At 49.0% G+C, this 22,547-nt stretch overlaps 1 protein-coding gene across 15 annotated transcripts; it reads right to left on the reverse strand.

Moving 5' to 3' along the window:
• Positions 1-8,595: 8,595 nt before the first annotated feature.
• CHIT1 (chitinase 1) lies at positions 8,596-21,755 on the reverse strand. 15 transcript variants are annotated; one of them, XR_013417984.1, is made up of 12 exons: positions 21,543-21,755; positions 20,484-20,513; positions 17,587-17,788; positions 16,955-17,011; positions 15,405-15,570; positions 15,044-15,168; positions 14,108-14,231; positions 11,577-11,762; positions 11,129-11,242; positions 9,670-9,796; positions 9,236-9,306; positions 8,596-9,067 (listed from the first exon to the last, which is right to left on the reverse strand). XR_013417984.1 is itself a non-coding variant. In XM_001103012.4 (11 exons), the coding sequence occupies exons 1-11, from the start codon at positions 21,565-21,567 to the stop codon at positions 8,823-8,825; spliced, it is 1,401 nt and encodes a 466-aa protein (XP_001103012.3). In that variant the 5' UTR covers positions 21,568-21,755; the 3' UTR covers positions 8,596-8,822. The 15 variants fall into 15 exon arrangements, 12 of the variants coding, with proteins under 12 accessions (XP_001103012.3, XP_077859707.1, XP_077859708.1 ...); XR_001440478.3 differs by having other exon boundaries at positions 9,303-9,463; XR_013417983.1 differs by lacking the exon at positions 20,484-20,513 and having other exon boundaries at positions 9,303-9,463; positions 17,587-17,818; positions 21,543-21,754.
• Positions 21,756-22,547: the final 792 nt, after the last annotated feature.

Below are 22,547 nucleotides of genomic sequence, written 5' to 3' on the forward strand. Positions count from 1 at the left end.
CCCTCAGTATCATTTGGGAAGAAAGAGGAGGATCTTGGCCTAAGAAGGGACAGAGAGTTTCAGCTTTCTACCTACTAGAGGGAAAATAGAAAACGCAATAGTCCTGTAGCCACCAAAGACACTAAATTGGTGTCAGTTAAAAATTATCCTTAAAAAAAAAGCATTGAGCTGATGGCTTTACTGGTGGCTGCTACCAAATGTTCAAGGAGCAGATAAGTCCTTTCAACACATCCATCAAAAAATAGAATGAGGGGACCTTCCCAGCTTGATATCCCAGAACCTTGATACTTCAGGTCAGTTTATTATTGGCCTGGACAACAGCTGGGGGTGCCGAGGACTTCCTAGAGTGTAAGAAAGAAAATATGCAGGTCCATCTTACTAATATATGTGTGAAAATGTGAAAAAAATAAACCAATCCAGCAAAGTCCAAAAAAAATTAATATAGCATGACCAAGCTGGCTTAATCCTAGGAGTGTAAGATGAATTTAACAGGGGAAAATGAATATGATTTATTTTAGTAACAGAATAAAAGCAAAAATTTATAAATGGAAAACCATATGACAAAATTCATATCCATTCTTATAAAAACTCTTGGCAAATTAAGAGTAGAAGCACTTCTTTAGTCTTATTAAAGGCATCTATGCAAAACCTACAATAAATGGCGTATTTAACATTGAAATATTGAAAGCATCCTCTTTCAGGCCAAGAACAAGACAAAAAGGTCCATTATCACTGCTTACACTCACCACTGTACTGGATGTCTTAGAGCAGTTTGCAAGACAAATGAACAAAAGGTATATGGTTTAGAATGGAAGAAACAAAACTTATTTCTGCAGATGATGTGACATCACTATCTACATAGAATGCTGTGCAGAATTTGCAGAATAATCATCAAACTTAATCAGAGAGTTGGAAAAGTTGCTGGATACAACATCAACATACAAAAGTGGTATTACCATACACCAACAACAGTTAGTTAGAAAATTTGATTTTTACCATGGATAAAATTTATAACAGTAATAAAAAATTTAAAATACCTAGGAATAAATCTAATAAAAGATGTATGAGACCTTTAGGAAAAAATTTATAAAATTTTATTAAAATATATTTAAGAAGACAACTAGGGCGAGGTACAGTGGCTCACACTTGTAATCCCAGCACTTTGGAAAGCTGAGGTGGGAGGATTGCCTGAGGCCAGGAGTTTGAGACCAACCTGGGCAACATAGGGAGACCCTGTCTCTATTATAAATAGAAAAGATTAAAAAAAGAAGTAGAAGACAACTAAATAGATATACCATGTTTTTAGATAAGGAGACTTAATGTTATGCAGTTGCCAATTCTTCTCAATCTACAGATTCAATGCAATTACAATCAAAACTTGGACAGAATTTTTAATGGAATTTGGCAATATAATTTTAACATGTACATGGAAAAGTAAGTGTTAAGAACATCCAAGACATTTCTGAAACAAAGAACACAGTATAAAGATTTGCTGTAATAAATATCAGGATTTATTATAAGACTTTAGTAATTAAGATAGTGAGTTATTAGGGCAGCAAAAGAAAAATACACCAATGGAACAGAAAGATTCCCATGTGTGTACAGAAACATAATTTGTTTCAGGGATGGTATTGTAGGTTAGTATGAAAGGGATAGATTATTCAATAAATAGTGCTGGAATAACTGGTTATCCATATAGAAAAAATAAAATTAGATACAACCTTACAGCATATTTAAACGGCAATTTCAGTAAGACTAAAGGCTTAAGTGGGAAAAAAGTTACAAAACTTTTAGAAGATAATATAGGAAAACAGCTCTTGACTTCAGACTAGAGAAAAATTTCTCAAGATGCAGAAAGTAAAAACCGTAAAGAATAAGATTGGTAAATCTGACTACTTTAAAAGGCACCTAAGGAGAATGAAAAGCTAAGCCTCAGCCCAGAAGATTTAGCCAAACCTGCAACCATGAGTGGATTTGTGTTCGGAGCATGGAAAGAACACCTACATTTCAATAAGAAAGATATAAACAACCCAAGAGAAAAATGACAAGAGACACATTGGACTATTCACAAAAAGACAAACACATATTGCTTATAGGTATAGGAAAAGATGCTGAAACTAATGAGTAATTAGGAAAATGCAAGTTTAAACTCTAACAGGATACCATTTTACACCTCTCAAGTTGGTATAAAGTATGATATGATAATGGTGAGGATGGGATACAAGAAAATCCTGCTGATGGGAGGGAAAAGTTACACAACCACTTTGGGAAAACACGTTGCCTGCACCTGCTAAAACTGAACAAGCGCATAATTCACATCCCATTCATTCTACTCCCAGGCAAATTCTACACATATGCACTAGGAGACATGCTCAAGAGTGTTTATAGTAATATTGTCCACATTAGCCACAATCTAGAAACAACCCAAATGCCTGTTGACAGTGAAATATATAAGTTGTGGCATACTCATATGATGGAATACTATACAGTAGTGAAAATGAGTTATGGCCATGTGAAGCATTGGGCCACAGAAGATACCATATAATATGATTCCATTTATGTAAGTTTCAAAACCAGGGTAAACTAAACAATTTTTTTAAAAAAATGCACATCTAGCTGGTAAAACTATAGGAAAAACCAAGAAAAGGAATAACCAAAATCTAGTTAGAGGGCTATGGGATTAGGGAGGAGCACATCAGTCACTGTTCATCAGGTGCTAATAATGTTGTTTCCTTATCTGAGTGACAGACTCATAAGAGTTCCTGAACATATATGTTTTGAACACTCTTTGGTATAATGTGATATATTTTACAATGGAGACAAAATTAAAATGATAAACAGTGTCAGCTCTCACTGCTGCAGGTAAGGTGTGATGGAGAGTTTGGTCCCTGATCTGACCAGCCAAAGGGGGAGTCAAATTTGCCTGGGGTTCCAGCAGGTGTATCAGATGTAACAATGAATGTTATGGGAGAGGAGAATACAGGGGCCTCTTCTTTACGGGCTAAGAGTGGTCATCACTGTTAAGGAGGGTGCCCAGACGTTAGTGGGTTAAGCCACCAAAAAGTAAATAGCCCCAAATTCCTTTCAAACTGTATTGCTCAATGTCAAACACACTAACAGTTCAAGCAGCATTTGTGCCTGTCCAAAGGCCATGCAAGCTTGCATGACCTAGTTTATAATTAAAGTGTGTGGGGCTGACAGGGCAGTCTGGTGGGCACAGAGAGAAAGTCTTGTTATAAAAAGTGGTATTTACTTTGCGGTATAGGTGCTCAAACTTCATATGTCAGATTGTCTTGGGCAATGAGAGCAAGAAGTTCACCCTAGGTAGAGGCAATAAGAATGGTTTGTATACAGAGAATTTTTAAAAAACAAGAATAAAGACAGGTTTGGCCTGTTTCTTATTATCCCCATGAGCCTGCAGCTCCAAACGGCATCAGTAATGAAGTACCTGTACTTTCTCCCGGGGTTGATTTTTTTTTTTTTTTTTTTTTTTTTTTGAGATGGAGTCTCGCTCTGTCACCCAGGCTGGAGTGCAGTGGTGCGATCTCAGCTCACTGCAACCTCCGCCTCCCAGATTCAAGTGATTCTCCTGCCTCAGCCTCCTGAGTAGCTGGGATTACAGGTACATGCCACCATGCCCAGCTAATTTTTGTATTTTTAGTAGAGACGGGGTTTCACCATGTTGGTAAGGCTGATCTTGAACTCCTGACCTCATGATCTGCCTGCCTCAGCCTCCCAAAGTGCTGGGATTACAGGCATGAGCCACTGCACCAGCCGGGTTGATCTTTTGACCCTTGGTGATAAGCTGATCCTGGAGACCCGCACCAACAGTCCCACCAAATGGAAACACCATGAGGTCAGGGTTTATTTCTGCATTTCCCTTAGACCCTAGCACAACTCCAGCCACATGGCAAATGCTCAGGCAATGCTTATTGTTTTAAGCATTATTAAGATTACTTAATATCTTATCATTATTAAGATACTTAGGTAAACCATAAAATCAGATATTATAGAGGACAAGAGCTGAGGCATGAAGGAGGGTGCACCAGGGAGAGCAACCAAAGACATGGGTGGGCCTGGGTCAGGCCCTGACTCCACTGCTGGCTTGACTTGGACACCATGGTTTCTGCACCTGTGATCCCACGGGATTGACAGCAGAGATAAATGGACCTGAACATTAGCGTATGGCTGGAGACAGAGGAAGTGTCCAACACTCATGACCTCTGAGGTCTAGACACCAATAGCAGGGTGAGGAGATAAAAGAAATGCATATGATTTTAACTTGGGGGAGGAAAAGCCAGCAGTCTTCTAGAAAGCAAACTTGGGCTCTGGGTCTCATCTAGACTGGCATCTAAATTGCAGTTTTAGGCCCGGCGTGGTGGCTCATGCCTGTAATCCTAGCACTTTGGGAGGCTGAGGTGGGCAGATCACTTGAGGTCAGGAGTTCAAGACCAGCCTGGCCAACATAGTGAAACCCCATTCTCTACTAAAAATATCAAAAACTTTAGCTGGGTGTGGTGACATGTGCCTGTAATCCCACCTACCTGGGAGACTGAGGGACAGGAATCACTTGAACCCAGGAGACGGAGGCTGCAGTGAGCTGAGATCGCACCACTGCACTCCAGCCTGGGCGACAGAGTGAGACTGTCTCAATAACTAATTAATTAATTAATTAATTGCAGCTTTGCCACATACTGCTAGTATAATCCAAGGGAAACAGAAAATGATGCGTCCTTTGCAGGGGTACAGTGAGGATTAAATGACACAGGTTAATTCACTTACTATTCATTCAGTAACTATTTATTGGATGTCTAATACATGTTTAGTATGCTCTCTGGTCATGCAACAAATGTTAATTCCCCTGTCCCTTTGAAGGACAGGACTAATGGCTGGACACTAATATTAAAAGAGTCAGTGGTATTCAATAGAAGGGTTTGGAAGAGTAGTGCTCTTGTCATGAAATAGCACTTCAGTCTGGAAATCCTCTAAGTGATTTCTACGCCCGAGGATGAAAGAAGAAAAAAAGTCAGAAATTATATGGTCCAACATTTACTGAGCCTCAAACATGTGTCATGGTTGGAGAGGACCACTTAAGACATTGTGCTTGACCTTAGGAGCTCAGAACCTAGGGGAGGAGTCTAACATCTACACAGATCACGGCGGCAGCATATGTCAGTGTGGCCCAATGATCTAGGGTGGCAAGGAGGCAGTCACTGATGTCCAGGGCACCCGAGGATGTTTCCTGCAGGAGTAACTCGGAGCTGACTATCTTAGGGTGACTGGCAGTGGCCTGGGGGGAAAGGAAGGATGGCACAGGCAGATGTGAAGCACAGCTAGAGACATGCTCGAGGAAGGCATGGCCTGTTTGGAGACTCCCGATGGTCTCCTGGGATATAGGTCACCACATTGGATATGGGACACCAAGGGTGGTTTCCTGCCAGCAACCTAGAGCAGAGAAGAGGGAGGGTGTTGTACCAGACCACGCAGACAGACCATGCCCTGGGCATAAGGGCATGACAGAGGCTGGGGCAGTCACCAAAGGTTGACTCTGAAGGTACAGTCCCCAGGTTGGGGCAGTAGCCGGGAGCCCTGACCTCAATCGGTGCTACATAAAAGGGCACCAGGCAGGTGGGATTGAGGTGACAGTTGACATAAGGGATAGGGGAGCAGTCATTGCTCTGGAGGACCTGTCCATGGGGCCGTGATCACCGCCACCAGACTAAGGGCCTACACAAGGCACCTGTGCCAGGGGAGAAATGGGGCCAAGGCAGGGCCTCTTGGGGACATTTAGAAGAGGGGACCAAGGCAGGACTCTGTGCTATAAGCTGGGTTAACAAAGGCAGCCAGGGAAGAATTGCACCCAGGTTTACCCCTGAGGACTGTGGATCTCAAAAGTATATGGGCAAATCTTCCTTAGACTTGGGATCTCATCTCAAATGTGGCCTCCACTGAGCCTTCTCTGACCACACTGTGCATAGCAGTCCCCTCACCCCCATCCTTCACTCTCTAGCCATATCTTGTTTCCTTTTCAGCACTCATTATTGCCTGAAATGGTCCTATGTTCATGTTTGTTCATTGTCTGCCTCCCCCAAGAGAATGTTAGCCTCAGGAAAGTAAAGCCCCGGCTCTTGTCCCTGCTGTGTCCAGCTGGACACTAGGCCTGGCGTAGACACGCGGTATGCTGAGAAACTCAGCAGCAGCAGGAAGACTCCAGCCACATGGGGCTTCAAGGCCAAGGTGGAGTCAAAAGAGACAATCTGGCTGGGCACTGTGGCTTACGCCTGTAATCCCAGCACTTTGGGAGGCCAAGGCAGGAGGATCACTTGAGCCCAGGAGTTGGAGACCAGCTTGGGTAACATGACAAAACCCTGTCTCTACACAAAATACAAAATTTAGCAGGGCACAGTGGTGCGTGCCTGTAGTCCCAGCTACCTGGGGGGTGGGAGGATCACCTGAGCCCAGGAGGTCAAGGCTGCAGTGAGCTGTGATTGTGCCTCTGCACTCCAGCCTGAGTGACAGAGAGAGACCTTGTGTCAAGCAAACAAACAACAACAACAACCCCATCTCTACTAAAAATACAAAAATTAGCCTGGTGTGGTGGCATATGCCTGTAGTCCCAGCTACTCGGGAGGCTGAAGTGGGAGAATTGCTTGAACCTGGGAGGCAGAGGTTGCAGTAAGCCGAGATCGCACCACTGCACTCCAACCTGGGCAACAGAGTGAGACTCTGTCTTAAAAACAACAACAACAAAGAAAACCCAACAAACAAAAACAAAACAAACAGAAAACAAAACAAAACAAAACAAAAACAAACAAAAAGAGACAATCTGAACACTGATGGCTTTTAGGGAGCTCTCATTGTTCTTGTTCTGGGCAGGATTCATTCAGAAAATGGCGTGGGCCTGAGCTAGCCGGGTGACAGAGGGCTGTGGGGGTCCCACATGAGGAGCTGACATTGATGGTTGAGGTTAATGCTGACATCAGGGGTACCCAGCAACTTAACTGGGGTGGGGATATCAGGAGATGTGACCGGAGAAGACACGAAGGCCTGAGAAAGGGTCTCAACACTGTGCTGATGGGTGGGGACTTTCTCCTTTGGGCAGGGGAAGCTGTTGATAGTTTTTCAGCAAGGGAAGTGACAGGCTTAGCTCTCTATTTTAGAAAGATCAAACTGTGGTGTGGTGACTGACCAGAAGAGGGGGTGGGCAGGAAGCAGGGAGGCCAGGTGGAAGGTGGGTCCAGGTATGAGGTGATGCTGGTTCTAGCTGAGGGAGTGGCCGTGAGTTTGCAGAGGAGCAGGGTGGATGTGAAGACCAGAGAGAGGCTGTGGCTAATGCTTTCCTGAGGGTAAGACTAGTGCAGGTGTAAGACTGTGTACTCAGGGAGGACTTTGGTTATTTGGATGCTTGTAGGAGGGCGCATTCTGCTAAAAGGAGACTACAGTATTTGCTAAATTCTTGACATATCCAGCTCACAGAAGATGAAGAAGGGCTGAGAAGGGAAGAGGGAGGGAGAGAATGAGCACTGATCATAGGGTAGGTGTGCAGGACTTCACTGACTCCTCACAGTTCTCCCATCCTACAGCAGAGGACTGAGGCTCCGCTTCTTTGCCTGAAGTCACACAGCTGGAGTGCAGCAAGCCGGAAGTCACCCCTGCACCTGGACTCCACTCTGAACAGCTCATTGGGATGTGGTTGGCGTATCCCTCATTTGAGACCTCAGGGGGCAGAGCACATGCTCCAGCAGCTTGTGCTCTGGACTGAGGAGAGCAGGTTTCAGAATGCCCGTGGACAGGCAGGCTGCCGGAGTGACGAGGGCACTGGTGCTCTGGTGCTGGGTGTACTCACGTGGGGGGCCAAACCGCCTCCCCCTCATCTCACCTGTCCCAATCCTCAGCTGCCTTCCCAAGTCCCACCCAGAAACCAATTTGGAGTGAATAACAGGCTGGGTCATTAGGCTTTGTGCAGATTTTCTTCAAACAGAATGATCAAGGTGCAGCCCAAAGCAGCCAGGAATGTTGGGATGACTTTATCTAACCAGGACGCCGTATGCATGCTCTCTGGCCCGTTTCAGGCCTTGGTTCTGGACTCAGAATTGGTTAGAATCAGTCTTCAGTTTAAATGCCTGTAAAGTGAGAATAATCATTGTTCCTTCTTCATCTGGTGAACGGGGGCAGTAGGTGAGATAGGGCCTGCAAAGGGCCCAAACAGGATTTATCTCGAAGACCGCTGAGTACCAGGGGTCCAAATTCTTACTGTAATGTTGTGTGGCTGCTCGCAGAGCACTTAAATCAGGGAAAAGTTCTTCTCTGCTGCCATCTAGTGGTATTTTGGGAATAACACCTGCGTGAAGGTCTGCAGAAGCTCCTGTTTCCAGGCTTCTGAGCCAATAACAAAAGAACGTGTTGCACTTGGGGCCGTGCTCTGGCTGCCATCACCTGTGTACTGGAAACCACCCACTGGCATATGGACTCATGAGGCAAGACCTGCCACAGGGCCTGGCACATCCTGCACCGACCACCTTCCCACCTGGCTCTGACCTGCGGATGTTTTTGGAGTCAACAGTGTGCTTAGAGAGCCTCTTAAGTCACCACATCTTTGGGGAGAGGGGCACAAACCAAAGATTTATTTTGCAAGTGAAAGGGGCAGCCCAGGAGACCCAGAAAAAAGGGAGGCAGGGCTGAGAGCAGAAAGCCTGGGTAAAGGAAGACCACAGAGAGGCCTGCAGGAGCCAGATCGCAGCCCACAGGGAAACCGCAGGAGGCAGGCTGTAGAGTGATCCTGGGCCCAGCCTCGAAGCTGGGACTGGAGGGGCCTTAGGGACTCAATTCCAGGTGCAGCATTTGCAGGAGGAGCTGAACACCAGGCCTGCCGGGCAGCTCTGCTGGAACAGCCGCCCCCCTGCACAGCTGTAGAAGCTGGACCGTTCCCGAGGGTTGGGATAGAGCCCATCAGCTTTGCCCTGGCAGAACGTGTCTTGTCCGGGGCTGGGGCCATGCTCAGGTTCAGAGGGCTGACCTCGTGTTGGAACTTCAAGCTCTGGCGTGCCTGAAGGCACGTATGGAAGACCTGGGAAGACAGTGAAGATTCAACCAAGGCTCCCCCTAAGAGATCCCAAACCCACAGGCAGAGCACACAGGCAGCAACCATTGGCAGGCAGCAGCGCAGCACCATATGCCCTACAGGCTGAGTACAGCCAGGTACCCCAGGCAGAGAACAGCCAGACAACAGCCATACCTACAGCTGAAGCACAGTGCCACAGACAACACCTGGCTACACATGTGACAGGCAGTTAAGTCTTTACCCATCTGCAAGCACAACCAGATACTGCTGAGGGCAGGTGGGGGTGACACGCTGCAGGCTAAGGGGAGGCTTTCTCCCAGATAAGAGAGGAACAAGCTGCTGCTCCCAGGCTGGGGGCCCTCTGGAGGGAAGCCACGGTTACAACACCCTGGGCAGGCATTGCTACAACCAGGAAGAGAAAGCGCAAAAAGGAAAATTGTTTTGACAGTTTCCTTAGCTCCTAGGGGTGCATGAAGCTTGGGAAATTACAGTATTGGGGCAAAGTCATTTCCTCAGAAGGACCCAGGACCTACAGTTCATTGGATGCATGGATCTGTGTTCATACCCCACCTCCAAATTCTGCCACTGGCCCGGGGCACCTTACTTACTCAGTTCCCGCCGCAACGTCTGGATGAGAGGGTATCGGCCCTGGTCGCAGGAGAAGCCGGCAAAGTCATCTAAATCCAGTGCCCAGACCATCGCCCCGCCCAGTCCCTTCTGCTTCAGATAGCTGACCTGTGCAGGGAGGGGATGCAGTGGAGGAGCCCGGGGAAGCCTAGCCCGGCCAGCTGCAGAGCCTGGCTACCTCATCTGGACAGGGCCCTTTTTTCTCCAGCAGCCTCAGGCCTGTGAGTGGCTGCAGGTTCTGGAGACAGCACTGGGCTGGGAGCTTGGGTGCTGAGTCCTCATGCTGCTTGGACATCAGTCATTTTGCAGTCTCCTTGTCTTAACATAAGCATGACCTGGGATGGGGCGGGTATGCCGGGAAGATGTGTGCACCTCCCTAAGTGGGAACCCTTCACAGCTTGGTCATGTGTGGGCTGAGCTGCTTTATTTAAGGGTACTGTATGCTGGTCAAGGTAAGTTCAGTTACCATAGGGAACAACTCAGAGTTCCAAAAGATCTCAATCAAGGCTTGCTTCTGTCTTCATGTCTTTGTCTTCCCTGAGAGCCATCTTCCCTCCACCAGATTCCTGAGGCTTCCTGAGGGTATGACTGTGTTTCCTCAGAGTGGGATTCTCTGTCCTCTAACCCTGCCAGGGGGCCACGGTGCTTGATCCCTTGCTGGCCCCAGCCTCCCTTTCAGCTAGCTCCCTTCCTCTACCTGCCCTGCTTGGGGGTCCAGCTATGTGGGCCTACACTTTGTTCTCAGAGTCCAGCCTCTACTTGCTTCACACCCACGTCTTTGCTTGTGCAGTGGCCTGCTCCCTCACCCCTAAGAATGGCCACCTTCTATGCTTTAGGACTTATCTGAAACACCCTTCCACCCTGACCCCTTCTCCCATCTCCCCAGCCAGGATCGTGGCCGCCTGCAATTCTCCACCTCTAGAAGCTGCCACTGTCAACCACACAAGATAATTGATGTGGGATGTACAGATAAACTAGTGAAGCATCCATCTTCAGGAGCTAACAGTTTCACAGGGGAGAGTGGCATGAAACCAGGTAAATGCACTAACTCTTCAGGCCACCAATATTGGGCAGGAGAAGAGGGTCCTATAAGTAAAGCAAAAGATCTGTAATTTGAACATGCACCAGCTATTGCCAATGGGCTGAATAAAGCTATATGCCTCACCATGTGTATTTCTCCTCTTCATATGTCTGTAGAATTTGTATAGTATTTAGAAATCCTTTCCAGGGTGCTACTAAATGTAGAGTAATTTTTTGTCATTTTGTCTTTTCTGAGTCAATAGGTAGTAAAGGTACAAAATACGATCACGTGGAGATTTATGAAATGTTGGGACATTTAAAGGAGACTCACCCTTGAGGTCCTGAACTGCCCTCATTCCATGTCATTGACAGGCCTTGTTCACTCAGGACCACCCCCCTGCCAGCAGAGCTGGGCCTCACCTTGGTTTTGAAGCTCTCCACATCATCAAAGCCCACCCACTGGTTGTCCCGGAAGATGTAGGGCACCTCCTGGTCCTGGATTCTCTGTTTGGTGGCCCCCTTCCAGGAGCAGACCTGTGGGAGCAGAAGGCAGCACTGGGGAGGAGGAGGGAGGCTCTTGCAGGCACCTTCCCTTCCTCACCAGGAGGAGACTAGAGATTGGAAAATTCCTGTCTGAGGAAGCCTGGAGAATCAGGATGTGCTTTGCAGTGACCTAGAACGCTGAACTCAGCTTGAGGCACTTGGGCTTAAGGATAAATTCAAGACAGTATGGATGGTATGGAATTTACCTGGCCAGAATTCTCTGCACCTGGCTTCCTTACTCAGAAACGGTGGGAGAAGGAACCCTCTGCTCTCTCAGGCACTCCCTGACCCCCACAGTACCCAGGGTGGTTATGGGTTTTCCTACCTCATAGTAGGCCAACATCCCTGCTTCCTTGGTGAAGGGGCCAGGAGTGCCAGACCCTGTGGCTGGGGCCCCCACTCTGGTGTCTGAGGGGGAGGCCAGGGTGAAGGAGCGTCCGTAGGTAGGCATGCCAAGGATCAGCTTGCTGGCAGGGGTCCCCTTCTGCAGCCACATTTGCACAGCAGCATCCTGGTGGCGGAAGAGGGCAGGGTTAATTTTCTCAGCCCTTGGCCTGGTTCTAAGTCTGGGGGATCCAGAGACAGAACTAGGAGGGCAGGGGCTCCTCAACTGGAGCCCCAAGGGCCTTTGTTAGTATTCCAGCCCTACCCCACCTTCTGTAGAGCCTGCCTTAAACCCGTGACCCCAGAGAAGAAGCTGCATGGCATGATAATCAGAGAGCATGGGCTTCAGATGCAGACAACCATTCACTGAATCATTGTGTACTGATGGCCCACTGTGTGCCAGGCGCTGTCCATGGTGCTTCAGACACACCAGTGAACAAGGCAGACACAGATCCCTGCCTTTCCCAGCAGCTTATTTAACCTCACTGAGCCTTGGTGTTTTGTCTGTAACATGGGAATAAGGAAAATATCCATCTCTTAGGGCATTGTGAGAATTAAAGGTTATAATGCATGCAAAAGGTCAGCACAACGCAATAAAGGGTCACTATGGTCATCATTGTTATCATGATTGTTGTCTTAGTTTTACCCTGAGTACAAAAGCAGGGAATCGAGTCTGCTTTATTTATCTCTGTATCCCCAGTACCTAGAATGACACCTGATGCTCAGATAGAACAAAGGCTTCCTTACCCACCTCTGAATAAGGCCTTCCCCCGGTTATGTATTACTTGATGTGACACCCCCAGGCCTGTGACGGGAGAAGGTACCCGATATGAGTGTGATAAATTAATGAATAATGAAGCCTCATTCCTTAAGCCAAGAGTATGGTTCACTTTCCCCCAGAAGTTGCCCTAGTTTTGTAAGGTCTAGTTACTCTGAGCCCACTTAGCACTTAGGTAAAGAACAGCTTTCACTACATTTATTTAAATATATTTCTTTTTGTCCATCTATACGACTTATCTTTGATCAGACTGGTGCTTTCTGAAGGCAGAAGTCGGGGCTTCTCCTGATCTGTTATAGCACTTTTGTGCAAGTTGGGAAAAGTCACCCCTCTGGCTAGAAGCAATCCCCGGGCACATCGTGTGGTGAGTAGAAGGCCTCTTTGTAGAAATAAGATAACCTCCATTCCTCAGTGGATTCAAGGTACACAGTGTGGAGAGCAGGGTGCTGGAGGGACTCCAACCCCACTCACCTCTCGGCTGAATGTCTTTCTTTCTGTGTCTCCCCACCGGCACAGGGATACAGTTTCCTCCAAAACTCACACAGTCTTCCAGACGGGGATGGAGAGGCCAGACTCAGTGTGAAATGTGGGTGCCTGGCTCACTGGCTAAAAGAGGTGCTCTTTATTCATGAAAGAGCCAGAAAGTCAAAGATGTCCCACTCCAGCTGATATACAGAGATGTGGGCTCTCCAAAAGTAAAAAGCATTTTAATTTAGGGCTTTCTCTTTGTTGTTTGGTTTTGCTTGTTTTAAGAAAGAAAAACAATATAGTTATTATAAGCCCTCTCTGTAGGGTTTTATAAACCCTCTCTATATTTTAAGATATAGAGAGGGCTTATAAAGAGGATCTAGGCTGAGCATGTTGGCTCATGCCTATAATTCCAACACTTTGGGAGGCTGAGGCAGGAGGATTGCGTGAGGGCAGGAGTTTGAGACCATCTTGGGCATATAGCAAGACTCCATCTCTACAAATTAAAAAAAAATTAGCTGGTCATAGTGATTCCAGTTACTCAGAAGGCTGGGGCAGGAGAATAGCTTAAGCCCGGGAGGATGAAGCTGCAGTGAGCTATGATCATGCCACTGCGTGCCCATCTTGGTGAGAGAGCAAGACTCTATCTCTTAAGAATAAATAAAATTTTAAAAATTAAAAGTGTCTTGGTTGCTCAATGAGGAAAAGTTAGGAGACCCCAACCTACCCTAGTCTAAAAATGAAGGCTGCCCTTTGCAGGTGCTGGGGGTGCTTCCATCCTTAGTGACATCCGTGGAGATGTTATCAACTTGGGAAAGCTCCTACCCCTGAAAGCGCCTTCCAGAAGGTCAACCAGTGTGACCATGGAGCACAAGTCTGCCCACTGTCTTGAAGGAAATGGGGTGGAGGTGTGTGAGGGAAGCAGCAGGCCTGCTGGCTGGAGACTCAAGCTCAAAGTGGGCTTCCCCATTGGTCGCTTGTTTGTCATCAAATTGGTTTGCTGTGTCTACCATCAGCCAAGATGCTCCACAGAAGTGAGGTTTCCCCTCAGTAGGGGTAGGGACCCGGAAAATAGAAGAAAACAAGCAAGCAAAGAAACGAAAAAGCTTCTGGTTTCTCAGCGCCCTGTGTCTTTTTTCCTATGAGGGCCTTGGGGCTCAAAAGAAGCCACCAGACAGGGCCTGCTGGACAGGGGAGTCCTGCCTCAGCCCTCCGGCCACACGTACCACGTTGAGGCTGGCCGCTGCACCACTCTCCTCTTGCCTCTTGTAGAGGGGACTATTATGTCCCGTGACCTTCTCCCAAGAGCCATGGAAGTCGTAGGCCATAAGGTTGACAAAATCCAGGTTCCTGCAGGAGGCATGGAAGAGGAGGTGAGGAACAGGGATTGGGGGCGAGGGGAGCCCTTCTTTCTTACTCCTACTCCCTCAGTGCATGGCCTAGGGAGGAACCACTGGGGTCAGAGGCAAAGGTGGCAGGCCCACCTGGCTCTGCAGAAGATGACCCAGACAGCAGTCCCAGCCAGCCCCCTTATGGAGGCCATTCTCGTTCTCATTCAAACTTGTCATCCTCACCCCACTGTCCCCTCAGCACCCCCAGGCCCTCCCTATTCCACTCAAGAAGCCTCCTGCTACATTGCTATTTTGGAGGAAACTCTAGCTCAGGGTTTCTCCCACTTCAGTGTGCACACAGATCGCCCAGGAATCTCATTAAAATGAAGGTTCTTCTTCAGAAGGCCTGAGGTGGGGCCTGACAGTCCATAATTCTAACGAGCACCTGGTTGTTGTGGGGGCTGTGAGTCCACATGCTGTACTTTGAGGAGCAAGAATCCAGAAAACACATTTTCTGGAAGACAATGGCTTCACTACCGGCTCAGGGGCATTTTCACCTTAAGAATGAGTTCCCAAGGAAGAGGGCAGAGATCCAAAATGAAGGATCTGGAACAGGGCAGCAGCAGACACTGAGAAAAGCCTTTCTGGATGTGTCTTAGTTTTACCCTGAGTACAAAATCAGGGAATTGTCTGCTTTTGTTTTGGTGTAAGGATGGGACTTTCCAAATGCCTTGTAGGTGAATACCCGCTCTACCCCCGGGAAAGCTCAGTCCACCCTTGGCCTCTCCTCCTTCTGAGAGCACAGTTCCAAGCCATCTGCCTGAGACTCACCTGGCGATTTTGTCCACCTCGTATCCAGCATCCACATAGGTCCGCCCAGCTGGAACCGCTGCACTCAGAAGGAGGCGTTCCTTCCCTGAGGTCTGGGCTTCCTGCTGGAAGGCGTTGGCCAAGTCCTGTGGGAGTGGAGCTCAGAGTCAACACAGGGGCACGTACCAGGCAGGCAGCCCCTGTGAGCCCCAGGTAGATGTTCACTGGTAGAAGTCTGAGAGCTGACCACAGGGCTGATCTATGCCACGCAGATACGTGAAGCAGCTGGCTCTGGGGGCAGAGCAGCCCTCATATGTGCCGTGGGGGCTCCGGCTCTGGGTCTCTGCGCAGACAGGGTGATCCCCGCCCCACCCAGCGGTACCTGCACCAGGGCTGTGAAGCGTTCCTTGTCTATGGCAGGGCTCCCCCGGCTTCCTGGGTACTCCCAGTCAAGGTCAAGGCCATCAAAGCCGTATTTGCGCAGAAATCTGATGGCTGAGTTGACGAAGATCTGACGGTTGTTGGCCGTGGCTACCATATCTGTGAACCTGTGAGGTGATGAAGGGGAGTAAGGGCCTGCCTTGGACCAAACAGGAGGCCGCTCTCACTCAGAGACAGGCGAGAAAACACTCAGGACAGTGCGTCTCTGTGTCTGGGCCGGGAGGGGCGCTGGGAGGGCTTCTTCAGAGGCTGCAGGGATATTTGCTGGTGAGTTATGGTCTGGGTTGAGGAAAGGGGACCATCCAGAGCGCTTTCTACCCCCGAACATCAACACCACCAGGGGCTCATGGATGCCCTAGAAGCCTTTCCCAAAATTCCCTCCAGAGGCTCCCTCCAAGCCCCTGAATTGTCCCACCCCGAATCAGAGCTAGTTGACACCCTCGGAATGAAGGTTTAAAAAAAAGAGGAATTAGAGAAACTAATTTTTCTCTAATTAGGATTTTTCTCTAATGAGAATTTCTCTAATTCCTTTACTAAGGTTAGTAAAGACCCGGAGAGCCCACTGTTTTAGTTTCCTGGCAGGTTAACCTGGTCATCTTTCCTCTAGCTCACACCTGTAGAGTGCTTTGTGTTTTTATTACTATTACTAGTCTGGAGCTCGTCAAAATCCCCACGCTGCCTCAAGAACCACCTCTCCACATCTGCCTTCCTTAGTGGGAAGTCCCTGAACTTCTTGGGGGGTCTCAAGTCCTTTACAGATTGATCCTATTTTATTTTTATTAATTTAGTCTGGGGACACCAGGCTAAAAACTCCTGTATTTCAATAAACAATCTGTATATAAGCATTATTTTGGAAGATGAGTCATAACTTTCATCAGATTCCCAAAAGGGTTCATGATCCAAAAAAGTTTTAGAAAGACTGTTTAGAGCTTTGGGAGCCATATATTCTGGATTTTCTAGAAAACACCAAGTTTCAAATACTCCATTCCATTATCTCCATAAATCATTAAAAAATGTCCCCCAAATGCCAGTACTTTGGCACCCAGGCTCAATCTCACAGATTACCTTTTATACTCAGAAGTGGAATAAACATTCTCTCTGGGACAAGATAACCCATTTCTGAGCTCAGAAAACATAGACACTGCATGTTGTCAGGATTAGTTGGGACCCTCCCTCTTCTCATTTCATGGAAGAAGAGACTGATGCCTGGAGAGGTCTGAGCCCTCTGCTGTGTTTAGACCTGTGCTTCTGCCAAGACTGGATCTGAAACAGCCTGGAACGAAGCTCACTGTGCTGCCCTCCTGCTGGGGTGCCAAGAACCCAGAAAGAAATGCAGCCCCCAGAGTTCAGCTCCCCTCTCCTTTCCCCTGACCACACCTCAGCCTGGCCCGATTCCCTGACCAGTGCTCCCTCTGACCAGGGCTCCCTCTGGCCAGTGCACCAGGTTCTCATCCAGGAACTTTACCACACAGGTGACCACAGTCAACTAACCTCTGAGTGCCGAAATTCCAGCCTCCGATGGCTAACAGGGTCTTCAGCTTGGGATTCCTGGGAAAGACAGGAGACACGGCAGGATTTACTCTGCCAGCTCTCAGGGTTCCCTGGCAGGGATGTTACCATGGGGAGGAGCAACAAGGGTGGGGACGTGTCAAAGTGTCTATGCACAGAGCCTGTACTAGCATTCCGGGGACAGCTGTAGATTGGGAAAGGGAAGTCACGTTCCTGACTCCCAGAACCACCTGTCCAACCGGGGAGACACCGCTGCATGGGCTCAGGAAGCAAGGATTGGGGCAGATTCTCAAGAGGCTTTGTGAAGGCACCCAGAACACTGGGGCTGAAGGGTGGATCAGTTTCACAATGAGGAAGGGCCTTCACGGGAGACAGAAAGTCTCACAATCCCGATCCCACTTAGACCTAAACTGGAAGGGTCCTTTGGGATCCCCTAAGCAACCCCTACCTCTTTCATTAAGCACAGGAGAGCCCAGAGAGGTGATACAACTTGCCCAAAGCCACACAGTGGGTCTGTGGCAGGTCCTTGGTTCTGGGGAGGTGCCTGGCTCTGGGAGGAGGTTGTCTGTCCCCCCACCACACCCCACCCACCCTGCTCCTCTGCTTTGGCTCACATCTTCTTCCGGCCATTGAACTCCTGGTAGAGAGTCTCGTCATTCCACTCAATGGTGCTCAGCTGGTGGTTGGTCATGCCAGCGAAGGTGTAGATGAGGTGGGTGCAAAGGCTGGGGTCCACGTCCTTGGGCAGGAAGCGAGCCTCCCCCTGTCTGTACTGGGCCCAGTTGGTGAAGTAGCAGACCAGTTTTGCAGCAGAACCTGGCCCGTTGGAGTAAAGAAAAGAGATAGCTGTCAGCAGGGCCTTCTGGGGACTTGTGACCCTCCGTCTGGGGCAGGCAATGTCCTTGGACCTCCCTCTTCTACACCTGGAGTCAGTGGAGGGACGCGACAGGCAGAAATGGCATTTGCTTTTGTGTGGGTGGAGCCTTGCAGGTGGGAAAGCATTTTCAGAGGCCAGACATGGGATCCTCAGAACACTGAGTGGGTAGGGCCATCATCTTCCAAGACTTGTTTTCCCGGGAAGCAAGTTGAGGTTCACGAGCTTGGGGCCCATCCTCATCAGCACAGCTGCTAAGAGGGCAGAGCAGCCATGCTGCGACCCAAGCCTCTTGACTCCTTGACATCCTTAAAAGTTGCTAGTCTCAGAGTCTGAGCTCCCAGGACTAGGGTCTGGCAGGCAGGTCTCCCTACCCCCAGTTAGGGTCTCCCTACCCCCAGTTAGGGTCTCCCCTCCAGGCCCCAAAACCTGAAAGAAGGTAGCCCCAGGCAGCCCCAGCATGAGGCCCAGAGGGAATTAGAAATGGCATGCTCATCTGCAGAAGGAAGGCAGGCAGAACTTTCCAAAACGGTTTGGAATACCTCAGAATACTTCATTAAAATGCAAACCAATAAGTAGCAGAGAGGAGGCCCGGGTCACAGGCCTGGGTTTATGTTTCTTTAGTCTTGCATTAAAGCCATTTGCATTTGCCTGTTATCCCTTGTAGATAATCTATGTTTATCAATATCACTGCTGAGATTCTAATAAAGAGCTAATTTTATCTAGGAGAAGGCATCTTGTCTCTAAGTACCCCACACACTATAGGGTACTTGCCTCTAGAGTACCCTACAGTGTGTGAAAAGACTTTGCAGGGGGTAGGATGGTCTGTTCCCAGTGAGGGCCTGGTGGTGATGACCCCCACTGAGGTCAGCCCTGTGCAGGGTTGACCAGGACATCAGGAAGCAAGAATGCTAGTCTTCATTCCAGCATCTGCCAAAAATAGACTTTGGGTCCAACTCTTTTTCAATCCTGGCCCCATCTGATAATGACTGTGTGGTCTCTGGGGTGTCTTCCATTCTCTCAATCTATGATGGTGTGGTTCGTGTGAGCCAACATTTTATGCCAAGATCTTGATGGAGCGGTGAGTTTGGACTGGATCGTGTCTGTGGCTGGTGTCTAGAACCTGGGACTTCCCTTTGCCCCAGCAGGGTCTCTCTGTACCCCCTCCAATGCCCACATGGACAGGGAGGGGGCGAGGAAGAGGAAGGGTGCAAAGTGTCTATAGGAGAGTTTCGGGAAGAGAGCGCCCAGACAGGCCTCAGCTAGAACCCAAGAGCATAGAGGGCTGACCCTGGGCATACACGTGGCTCTGGAGTTGTCACTGTTTCTAACCAGGGGGCACCCCGGAGTGCAGCGTGCTGGTGGGGCTGGGGTGTAGCCTGCAGTGATACAGGAGAATTGCTGAACTGCCCAAAGCAAAAGAGAGGAAGGAGGGGATGAACCCAGAGAACTCATCCTCCAGGCCATGTAGGAAGGAGCCAGGAAGCTCTTTTTCTGTCATGTCATGCTGTTGCATATCAAATATTGTTATGAATTTCTGTACTATGGAGAAAATAAAGTGCAGTGGTTAACAGCAGGGACTCTGGCATGTCAGTGTCTGGGTTGAAATCCCAGCTTTGCAACTTACTCACTGTGTGACTCAGCTTCCTGCTGTGTGAAACAGGGAGGCCATTGGACCTCCCATAATGTGTGTCACACGACCCCCGTGTGGGCTAAAGTTAATACATGTAAAACACTCGGAGGAACACTGCATGGAAGAAGTTCTGTTCTAGGTGTTTTGTGTGTATTAACCCTTAGTTCACACAAAGTCCTACTATTATTACTATACTGCAGAAAGCCCAGAAGTAGCCTGGACTAAAGCTTTTTGAGAAATCTCCCACCTCTCATCTTCCCCATGTTTGCTGTACCTGTATCCGCGGCTGTTCCCTCCTATGAGGCTGAGAGGGAAATGTACGTCCAACGCCACAGCCAAATGTGAGAGGCACAGTCACAGGACAAGGTCTGAGAGGCCAGCATTCCCAGGCCACTGATGCCCAGGGAATGAGGTGGGGCAAGAGGGGGACCAGGAGTCTGAGTTGCTGAAGGTGCCCCAAGGTCTCTTTTCCATTTGACACAACAAGGAGCTCCCTCCTGCCTCTCTCAAGCTCTACATCTGATCGGTTCAACAGATCGGAAGCAGTGTGTTATCCTCGCGGAGCTAAGGGGCTGGGGATGCTAAGCCAGATGAGACTAAGGTTCCTTATCCCCAGCAACTTGGAGTCTGGTGCAGAGACACATCTGAGCCAATAATGAGAGGCAGTGCAAAATGCGCTGTAAAACACACAGGTGCTGCAAGAGCACAGAGTGCAGAGGAGGGAGCCAGCGACCCCAGGAAAGGAAAGCCCTGAGAGAGCTGATGTGCAAGCTGGCCCCACACATGTGCAGGAGCTCAGCTAGTGGATAAGGAGGCAAGGGCCTTCCTGGGAGGGCTGCTAGGGGATGGGGACATTTGCAGGGTCTGAGCTTTGGAAGAGAGTCACTACTGAAATCTGGAGCTCTTGGGGAGGTGCGGCAGGGAAAGTGTGTTGGGACATGAAGCAAAGCCCAGGGAAGGGGCTAAGGGATTCAAGAGCTAGCTCCAAGAAAGAGGCCACTTACCCCATGGGATCATCAGCAGGACCATGAAACCTGGAGCAACACAAGAGAGAAGGCCAGGGTTACGCCGCCATTCTCACCTTCCCAGGCCCCACAGCTACGGAAGCACAGGAGGTGGTCAGGGAGGGCTGATTTCCTACGAATCAAGCTTTCTCCTTCCAGAAGGGACCCAGGAGGGCACTGTGCCCATCCCTTCATGCAGGCCAGACCATGGGGGTCCCTTTCTGGCCTGGGATGGCTCCCTGGGCTGAGGCTGCCCCCTCTCTATGTCTCAGTAAAGGGCAGTGTGGATTCAGGAAGCCTGTGGAAAAACCGCTGACTTGTGAGTTATTCAGAGAGACTGCTTCTCTTTCAGAACAAGAAGAAAACCTGTTCTGGGGCTAGAAAGAACCAATCTGGAAGGGCTGCACGGGGAGAGATCACCTCCTGGGGAGGGCCTGTGCCTCTGCTCCCATCGTTAATGCTTCCTGCTGCCTTTCCACCGCCTGGCTGTAGCAGGCATCCACAGCCGTGGAGACCTAGGCCTTGACAGGACTCCTTCAAAGAGATCTCTTTCACCTGGTGACCTTGGACTTCTCTGTCAACCTAATAGAACCTGCATGAAAATTTGCAAGGATGCCCAGGGTCCTGGCCCCAGGCTGCCTTCTTGCAGGACAGCCAATATGAGGTTAGAGAAGAGGCTCTTCGCAGTGGGTGCTTCTTGGATAAGGCCAACAGGAGGGACATAAGAACATGGGAAAGACACAAAGACCCAGTGCAGGGGCCTCATTGACTCTGGGCTTTCAGGACAGAAAGAGGAAAGTCAAGTCATCTTCAGCCTGTTGAGAAAAGCCTTCCCTTGCAACACGAAGTCTCTTGGGTTGAAAGAGCCTAAGGGGGAGCCCACAGGAAAGGTAATTAAGGGGCTGCAAGCCAGGAGGCATGGAGAGGGATAAAATGACCCTCTGAAGTTCTCCTGAGTCCCCCTGCTTCCTTGCAAAGGGTAGCAAGGGGTCCCTGGACATGCACATCCCCACCTCCCCACAGCTCCCGAGACCCAGCCCACTATCCCTGACAGCTCACCTGCCCAGACCACAGACCGCACCATGATGCAGCTCAGCGGCAGGCTCAGCCCATACAAACCAGCATTCCAGGTCCTGCTTTGCTTTTATCTGGCCACCCTGTCCCACCCCAGCCAGGAGTGTTGCAATCAGGGGCACTAGTGGGAGGAGGGGTGGGAGCAGGGTGGGGCAGGGTAAGATGTCAAGTAGCATGAATTGGGCAAACTTGACACAATGGCCTTTAGCAATTCTTGCTTTTCTGGAACAATCAGAGGGTGGCTCTTAGTGTTGCCAAACAGAGGAAAGTGGAAAATGGCCCTGAACCTCCTGATGGATGAACATGACCCTGACTTTGTTTGTGTAGGTGGTGAGGACCATAAGCAGCCCCAGACTTAACAGGGCTTTGGAGGAAGAGAAATGACTCACGAGTCAGGCAGCTGGGTTCCAGACCAGCTCTCTTGCTTCTCCGCTGCCCTCTCTCAAACTGCTTCTCCATCTGGAAGATAATGGGGTTGCAAATATAATTTATTTTTCATGATAGTAATATTTTCATATCCATTGATGGAGAAAAATAGACAATGATAAATAGTGGCTATGAGTTTGGTAATAGCTTGAAATGCCTACGTTTCTTATGAAGAATAATAACGGTGGACATTCAGGCCAGGCATGGTGGCTCACACCTGTAATCCCAGCACTTTGGGAGGCTGAGGTGGGCGGATCACCTGAGGTCAGGAATTTGAGACCAGCCTGACCAACATGGAGAAACCCCATCTCTACTAAAAATATAAAATTAACCAGGCGAGGTGGCACATACCTGTAATCCCAGCTACTCGGGAGGTCTGAGGTAGGAGAATCGCTTGAACCCCGGAGGCGGAGGTTGCAGTGAGCTGAGATCGCACCATTGCACTCCAGCCTGGGCAACAAGAGTGAAACTCTGTCTCAAAGAAAGAAAGAAAGAAAGAAAAAAAGAATGGTGGACATTTGTATCGGTTTCCCAGAGCTACTGTAACAAATGGCCACCAACCAG

The sequence above is a fragment of the Macaca mulatta genome, chromosome 1 (assembly GCF_049350105.2).
Source record: "Macaca mulatta isolate MMU2019108-1 chromosome 1, T2T-MMU8v2.0, whole genome shotgun sequence".
NCBI lineage: Eukaryota > Metazoa > Chordata > Mammalia > Primates > Cercopithecidae > Macaca > Macaca mulatta.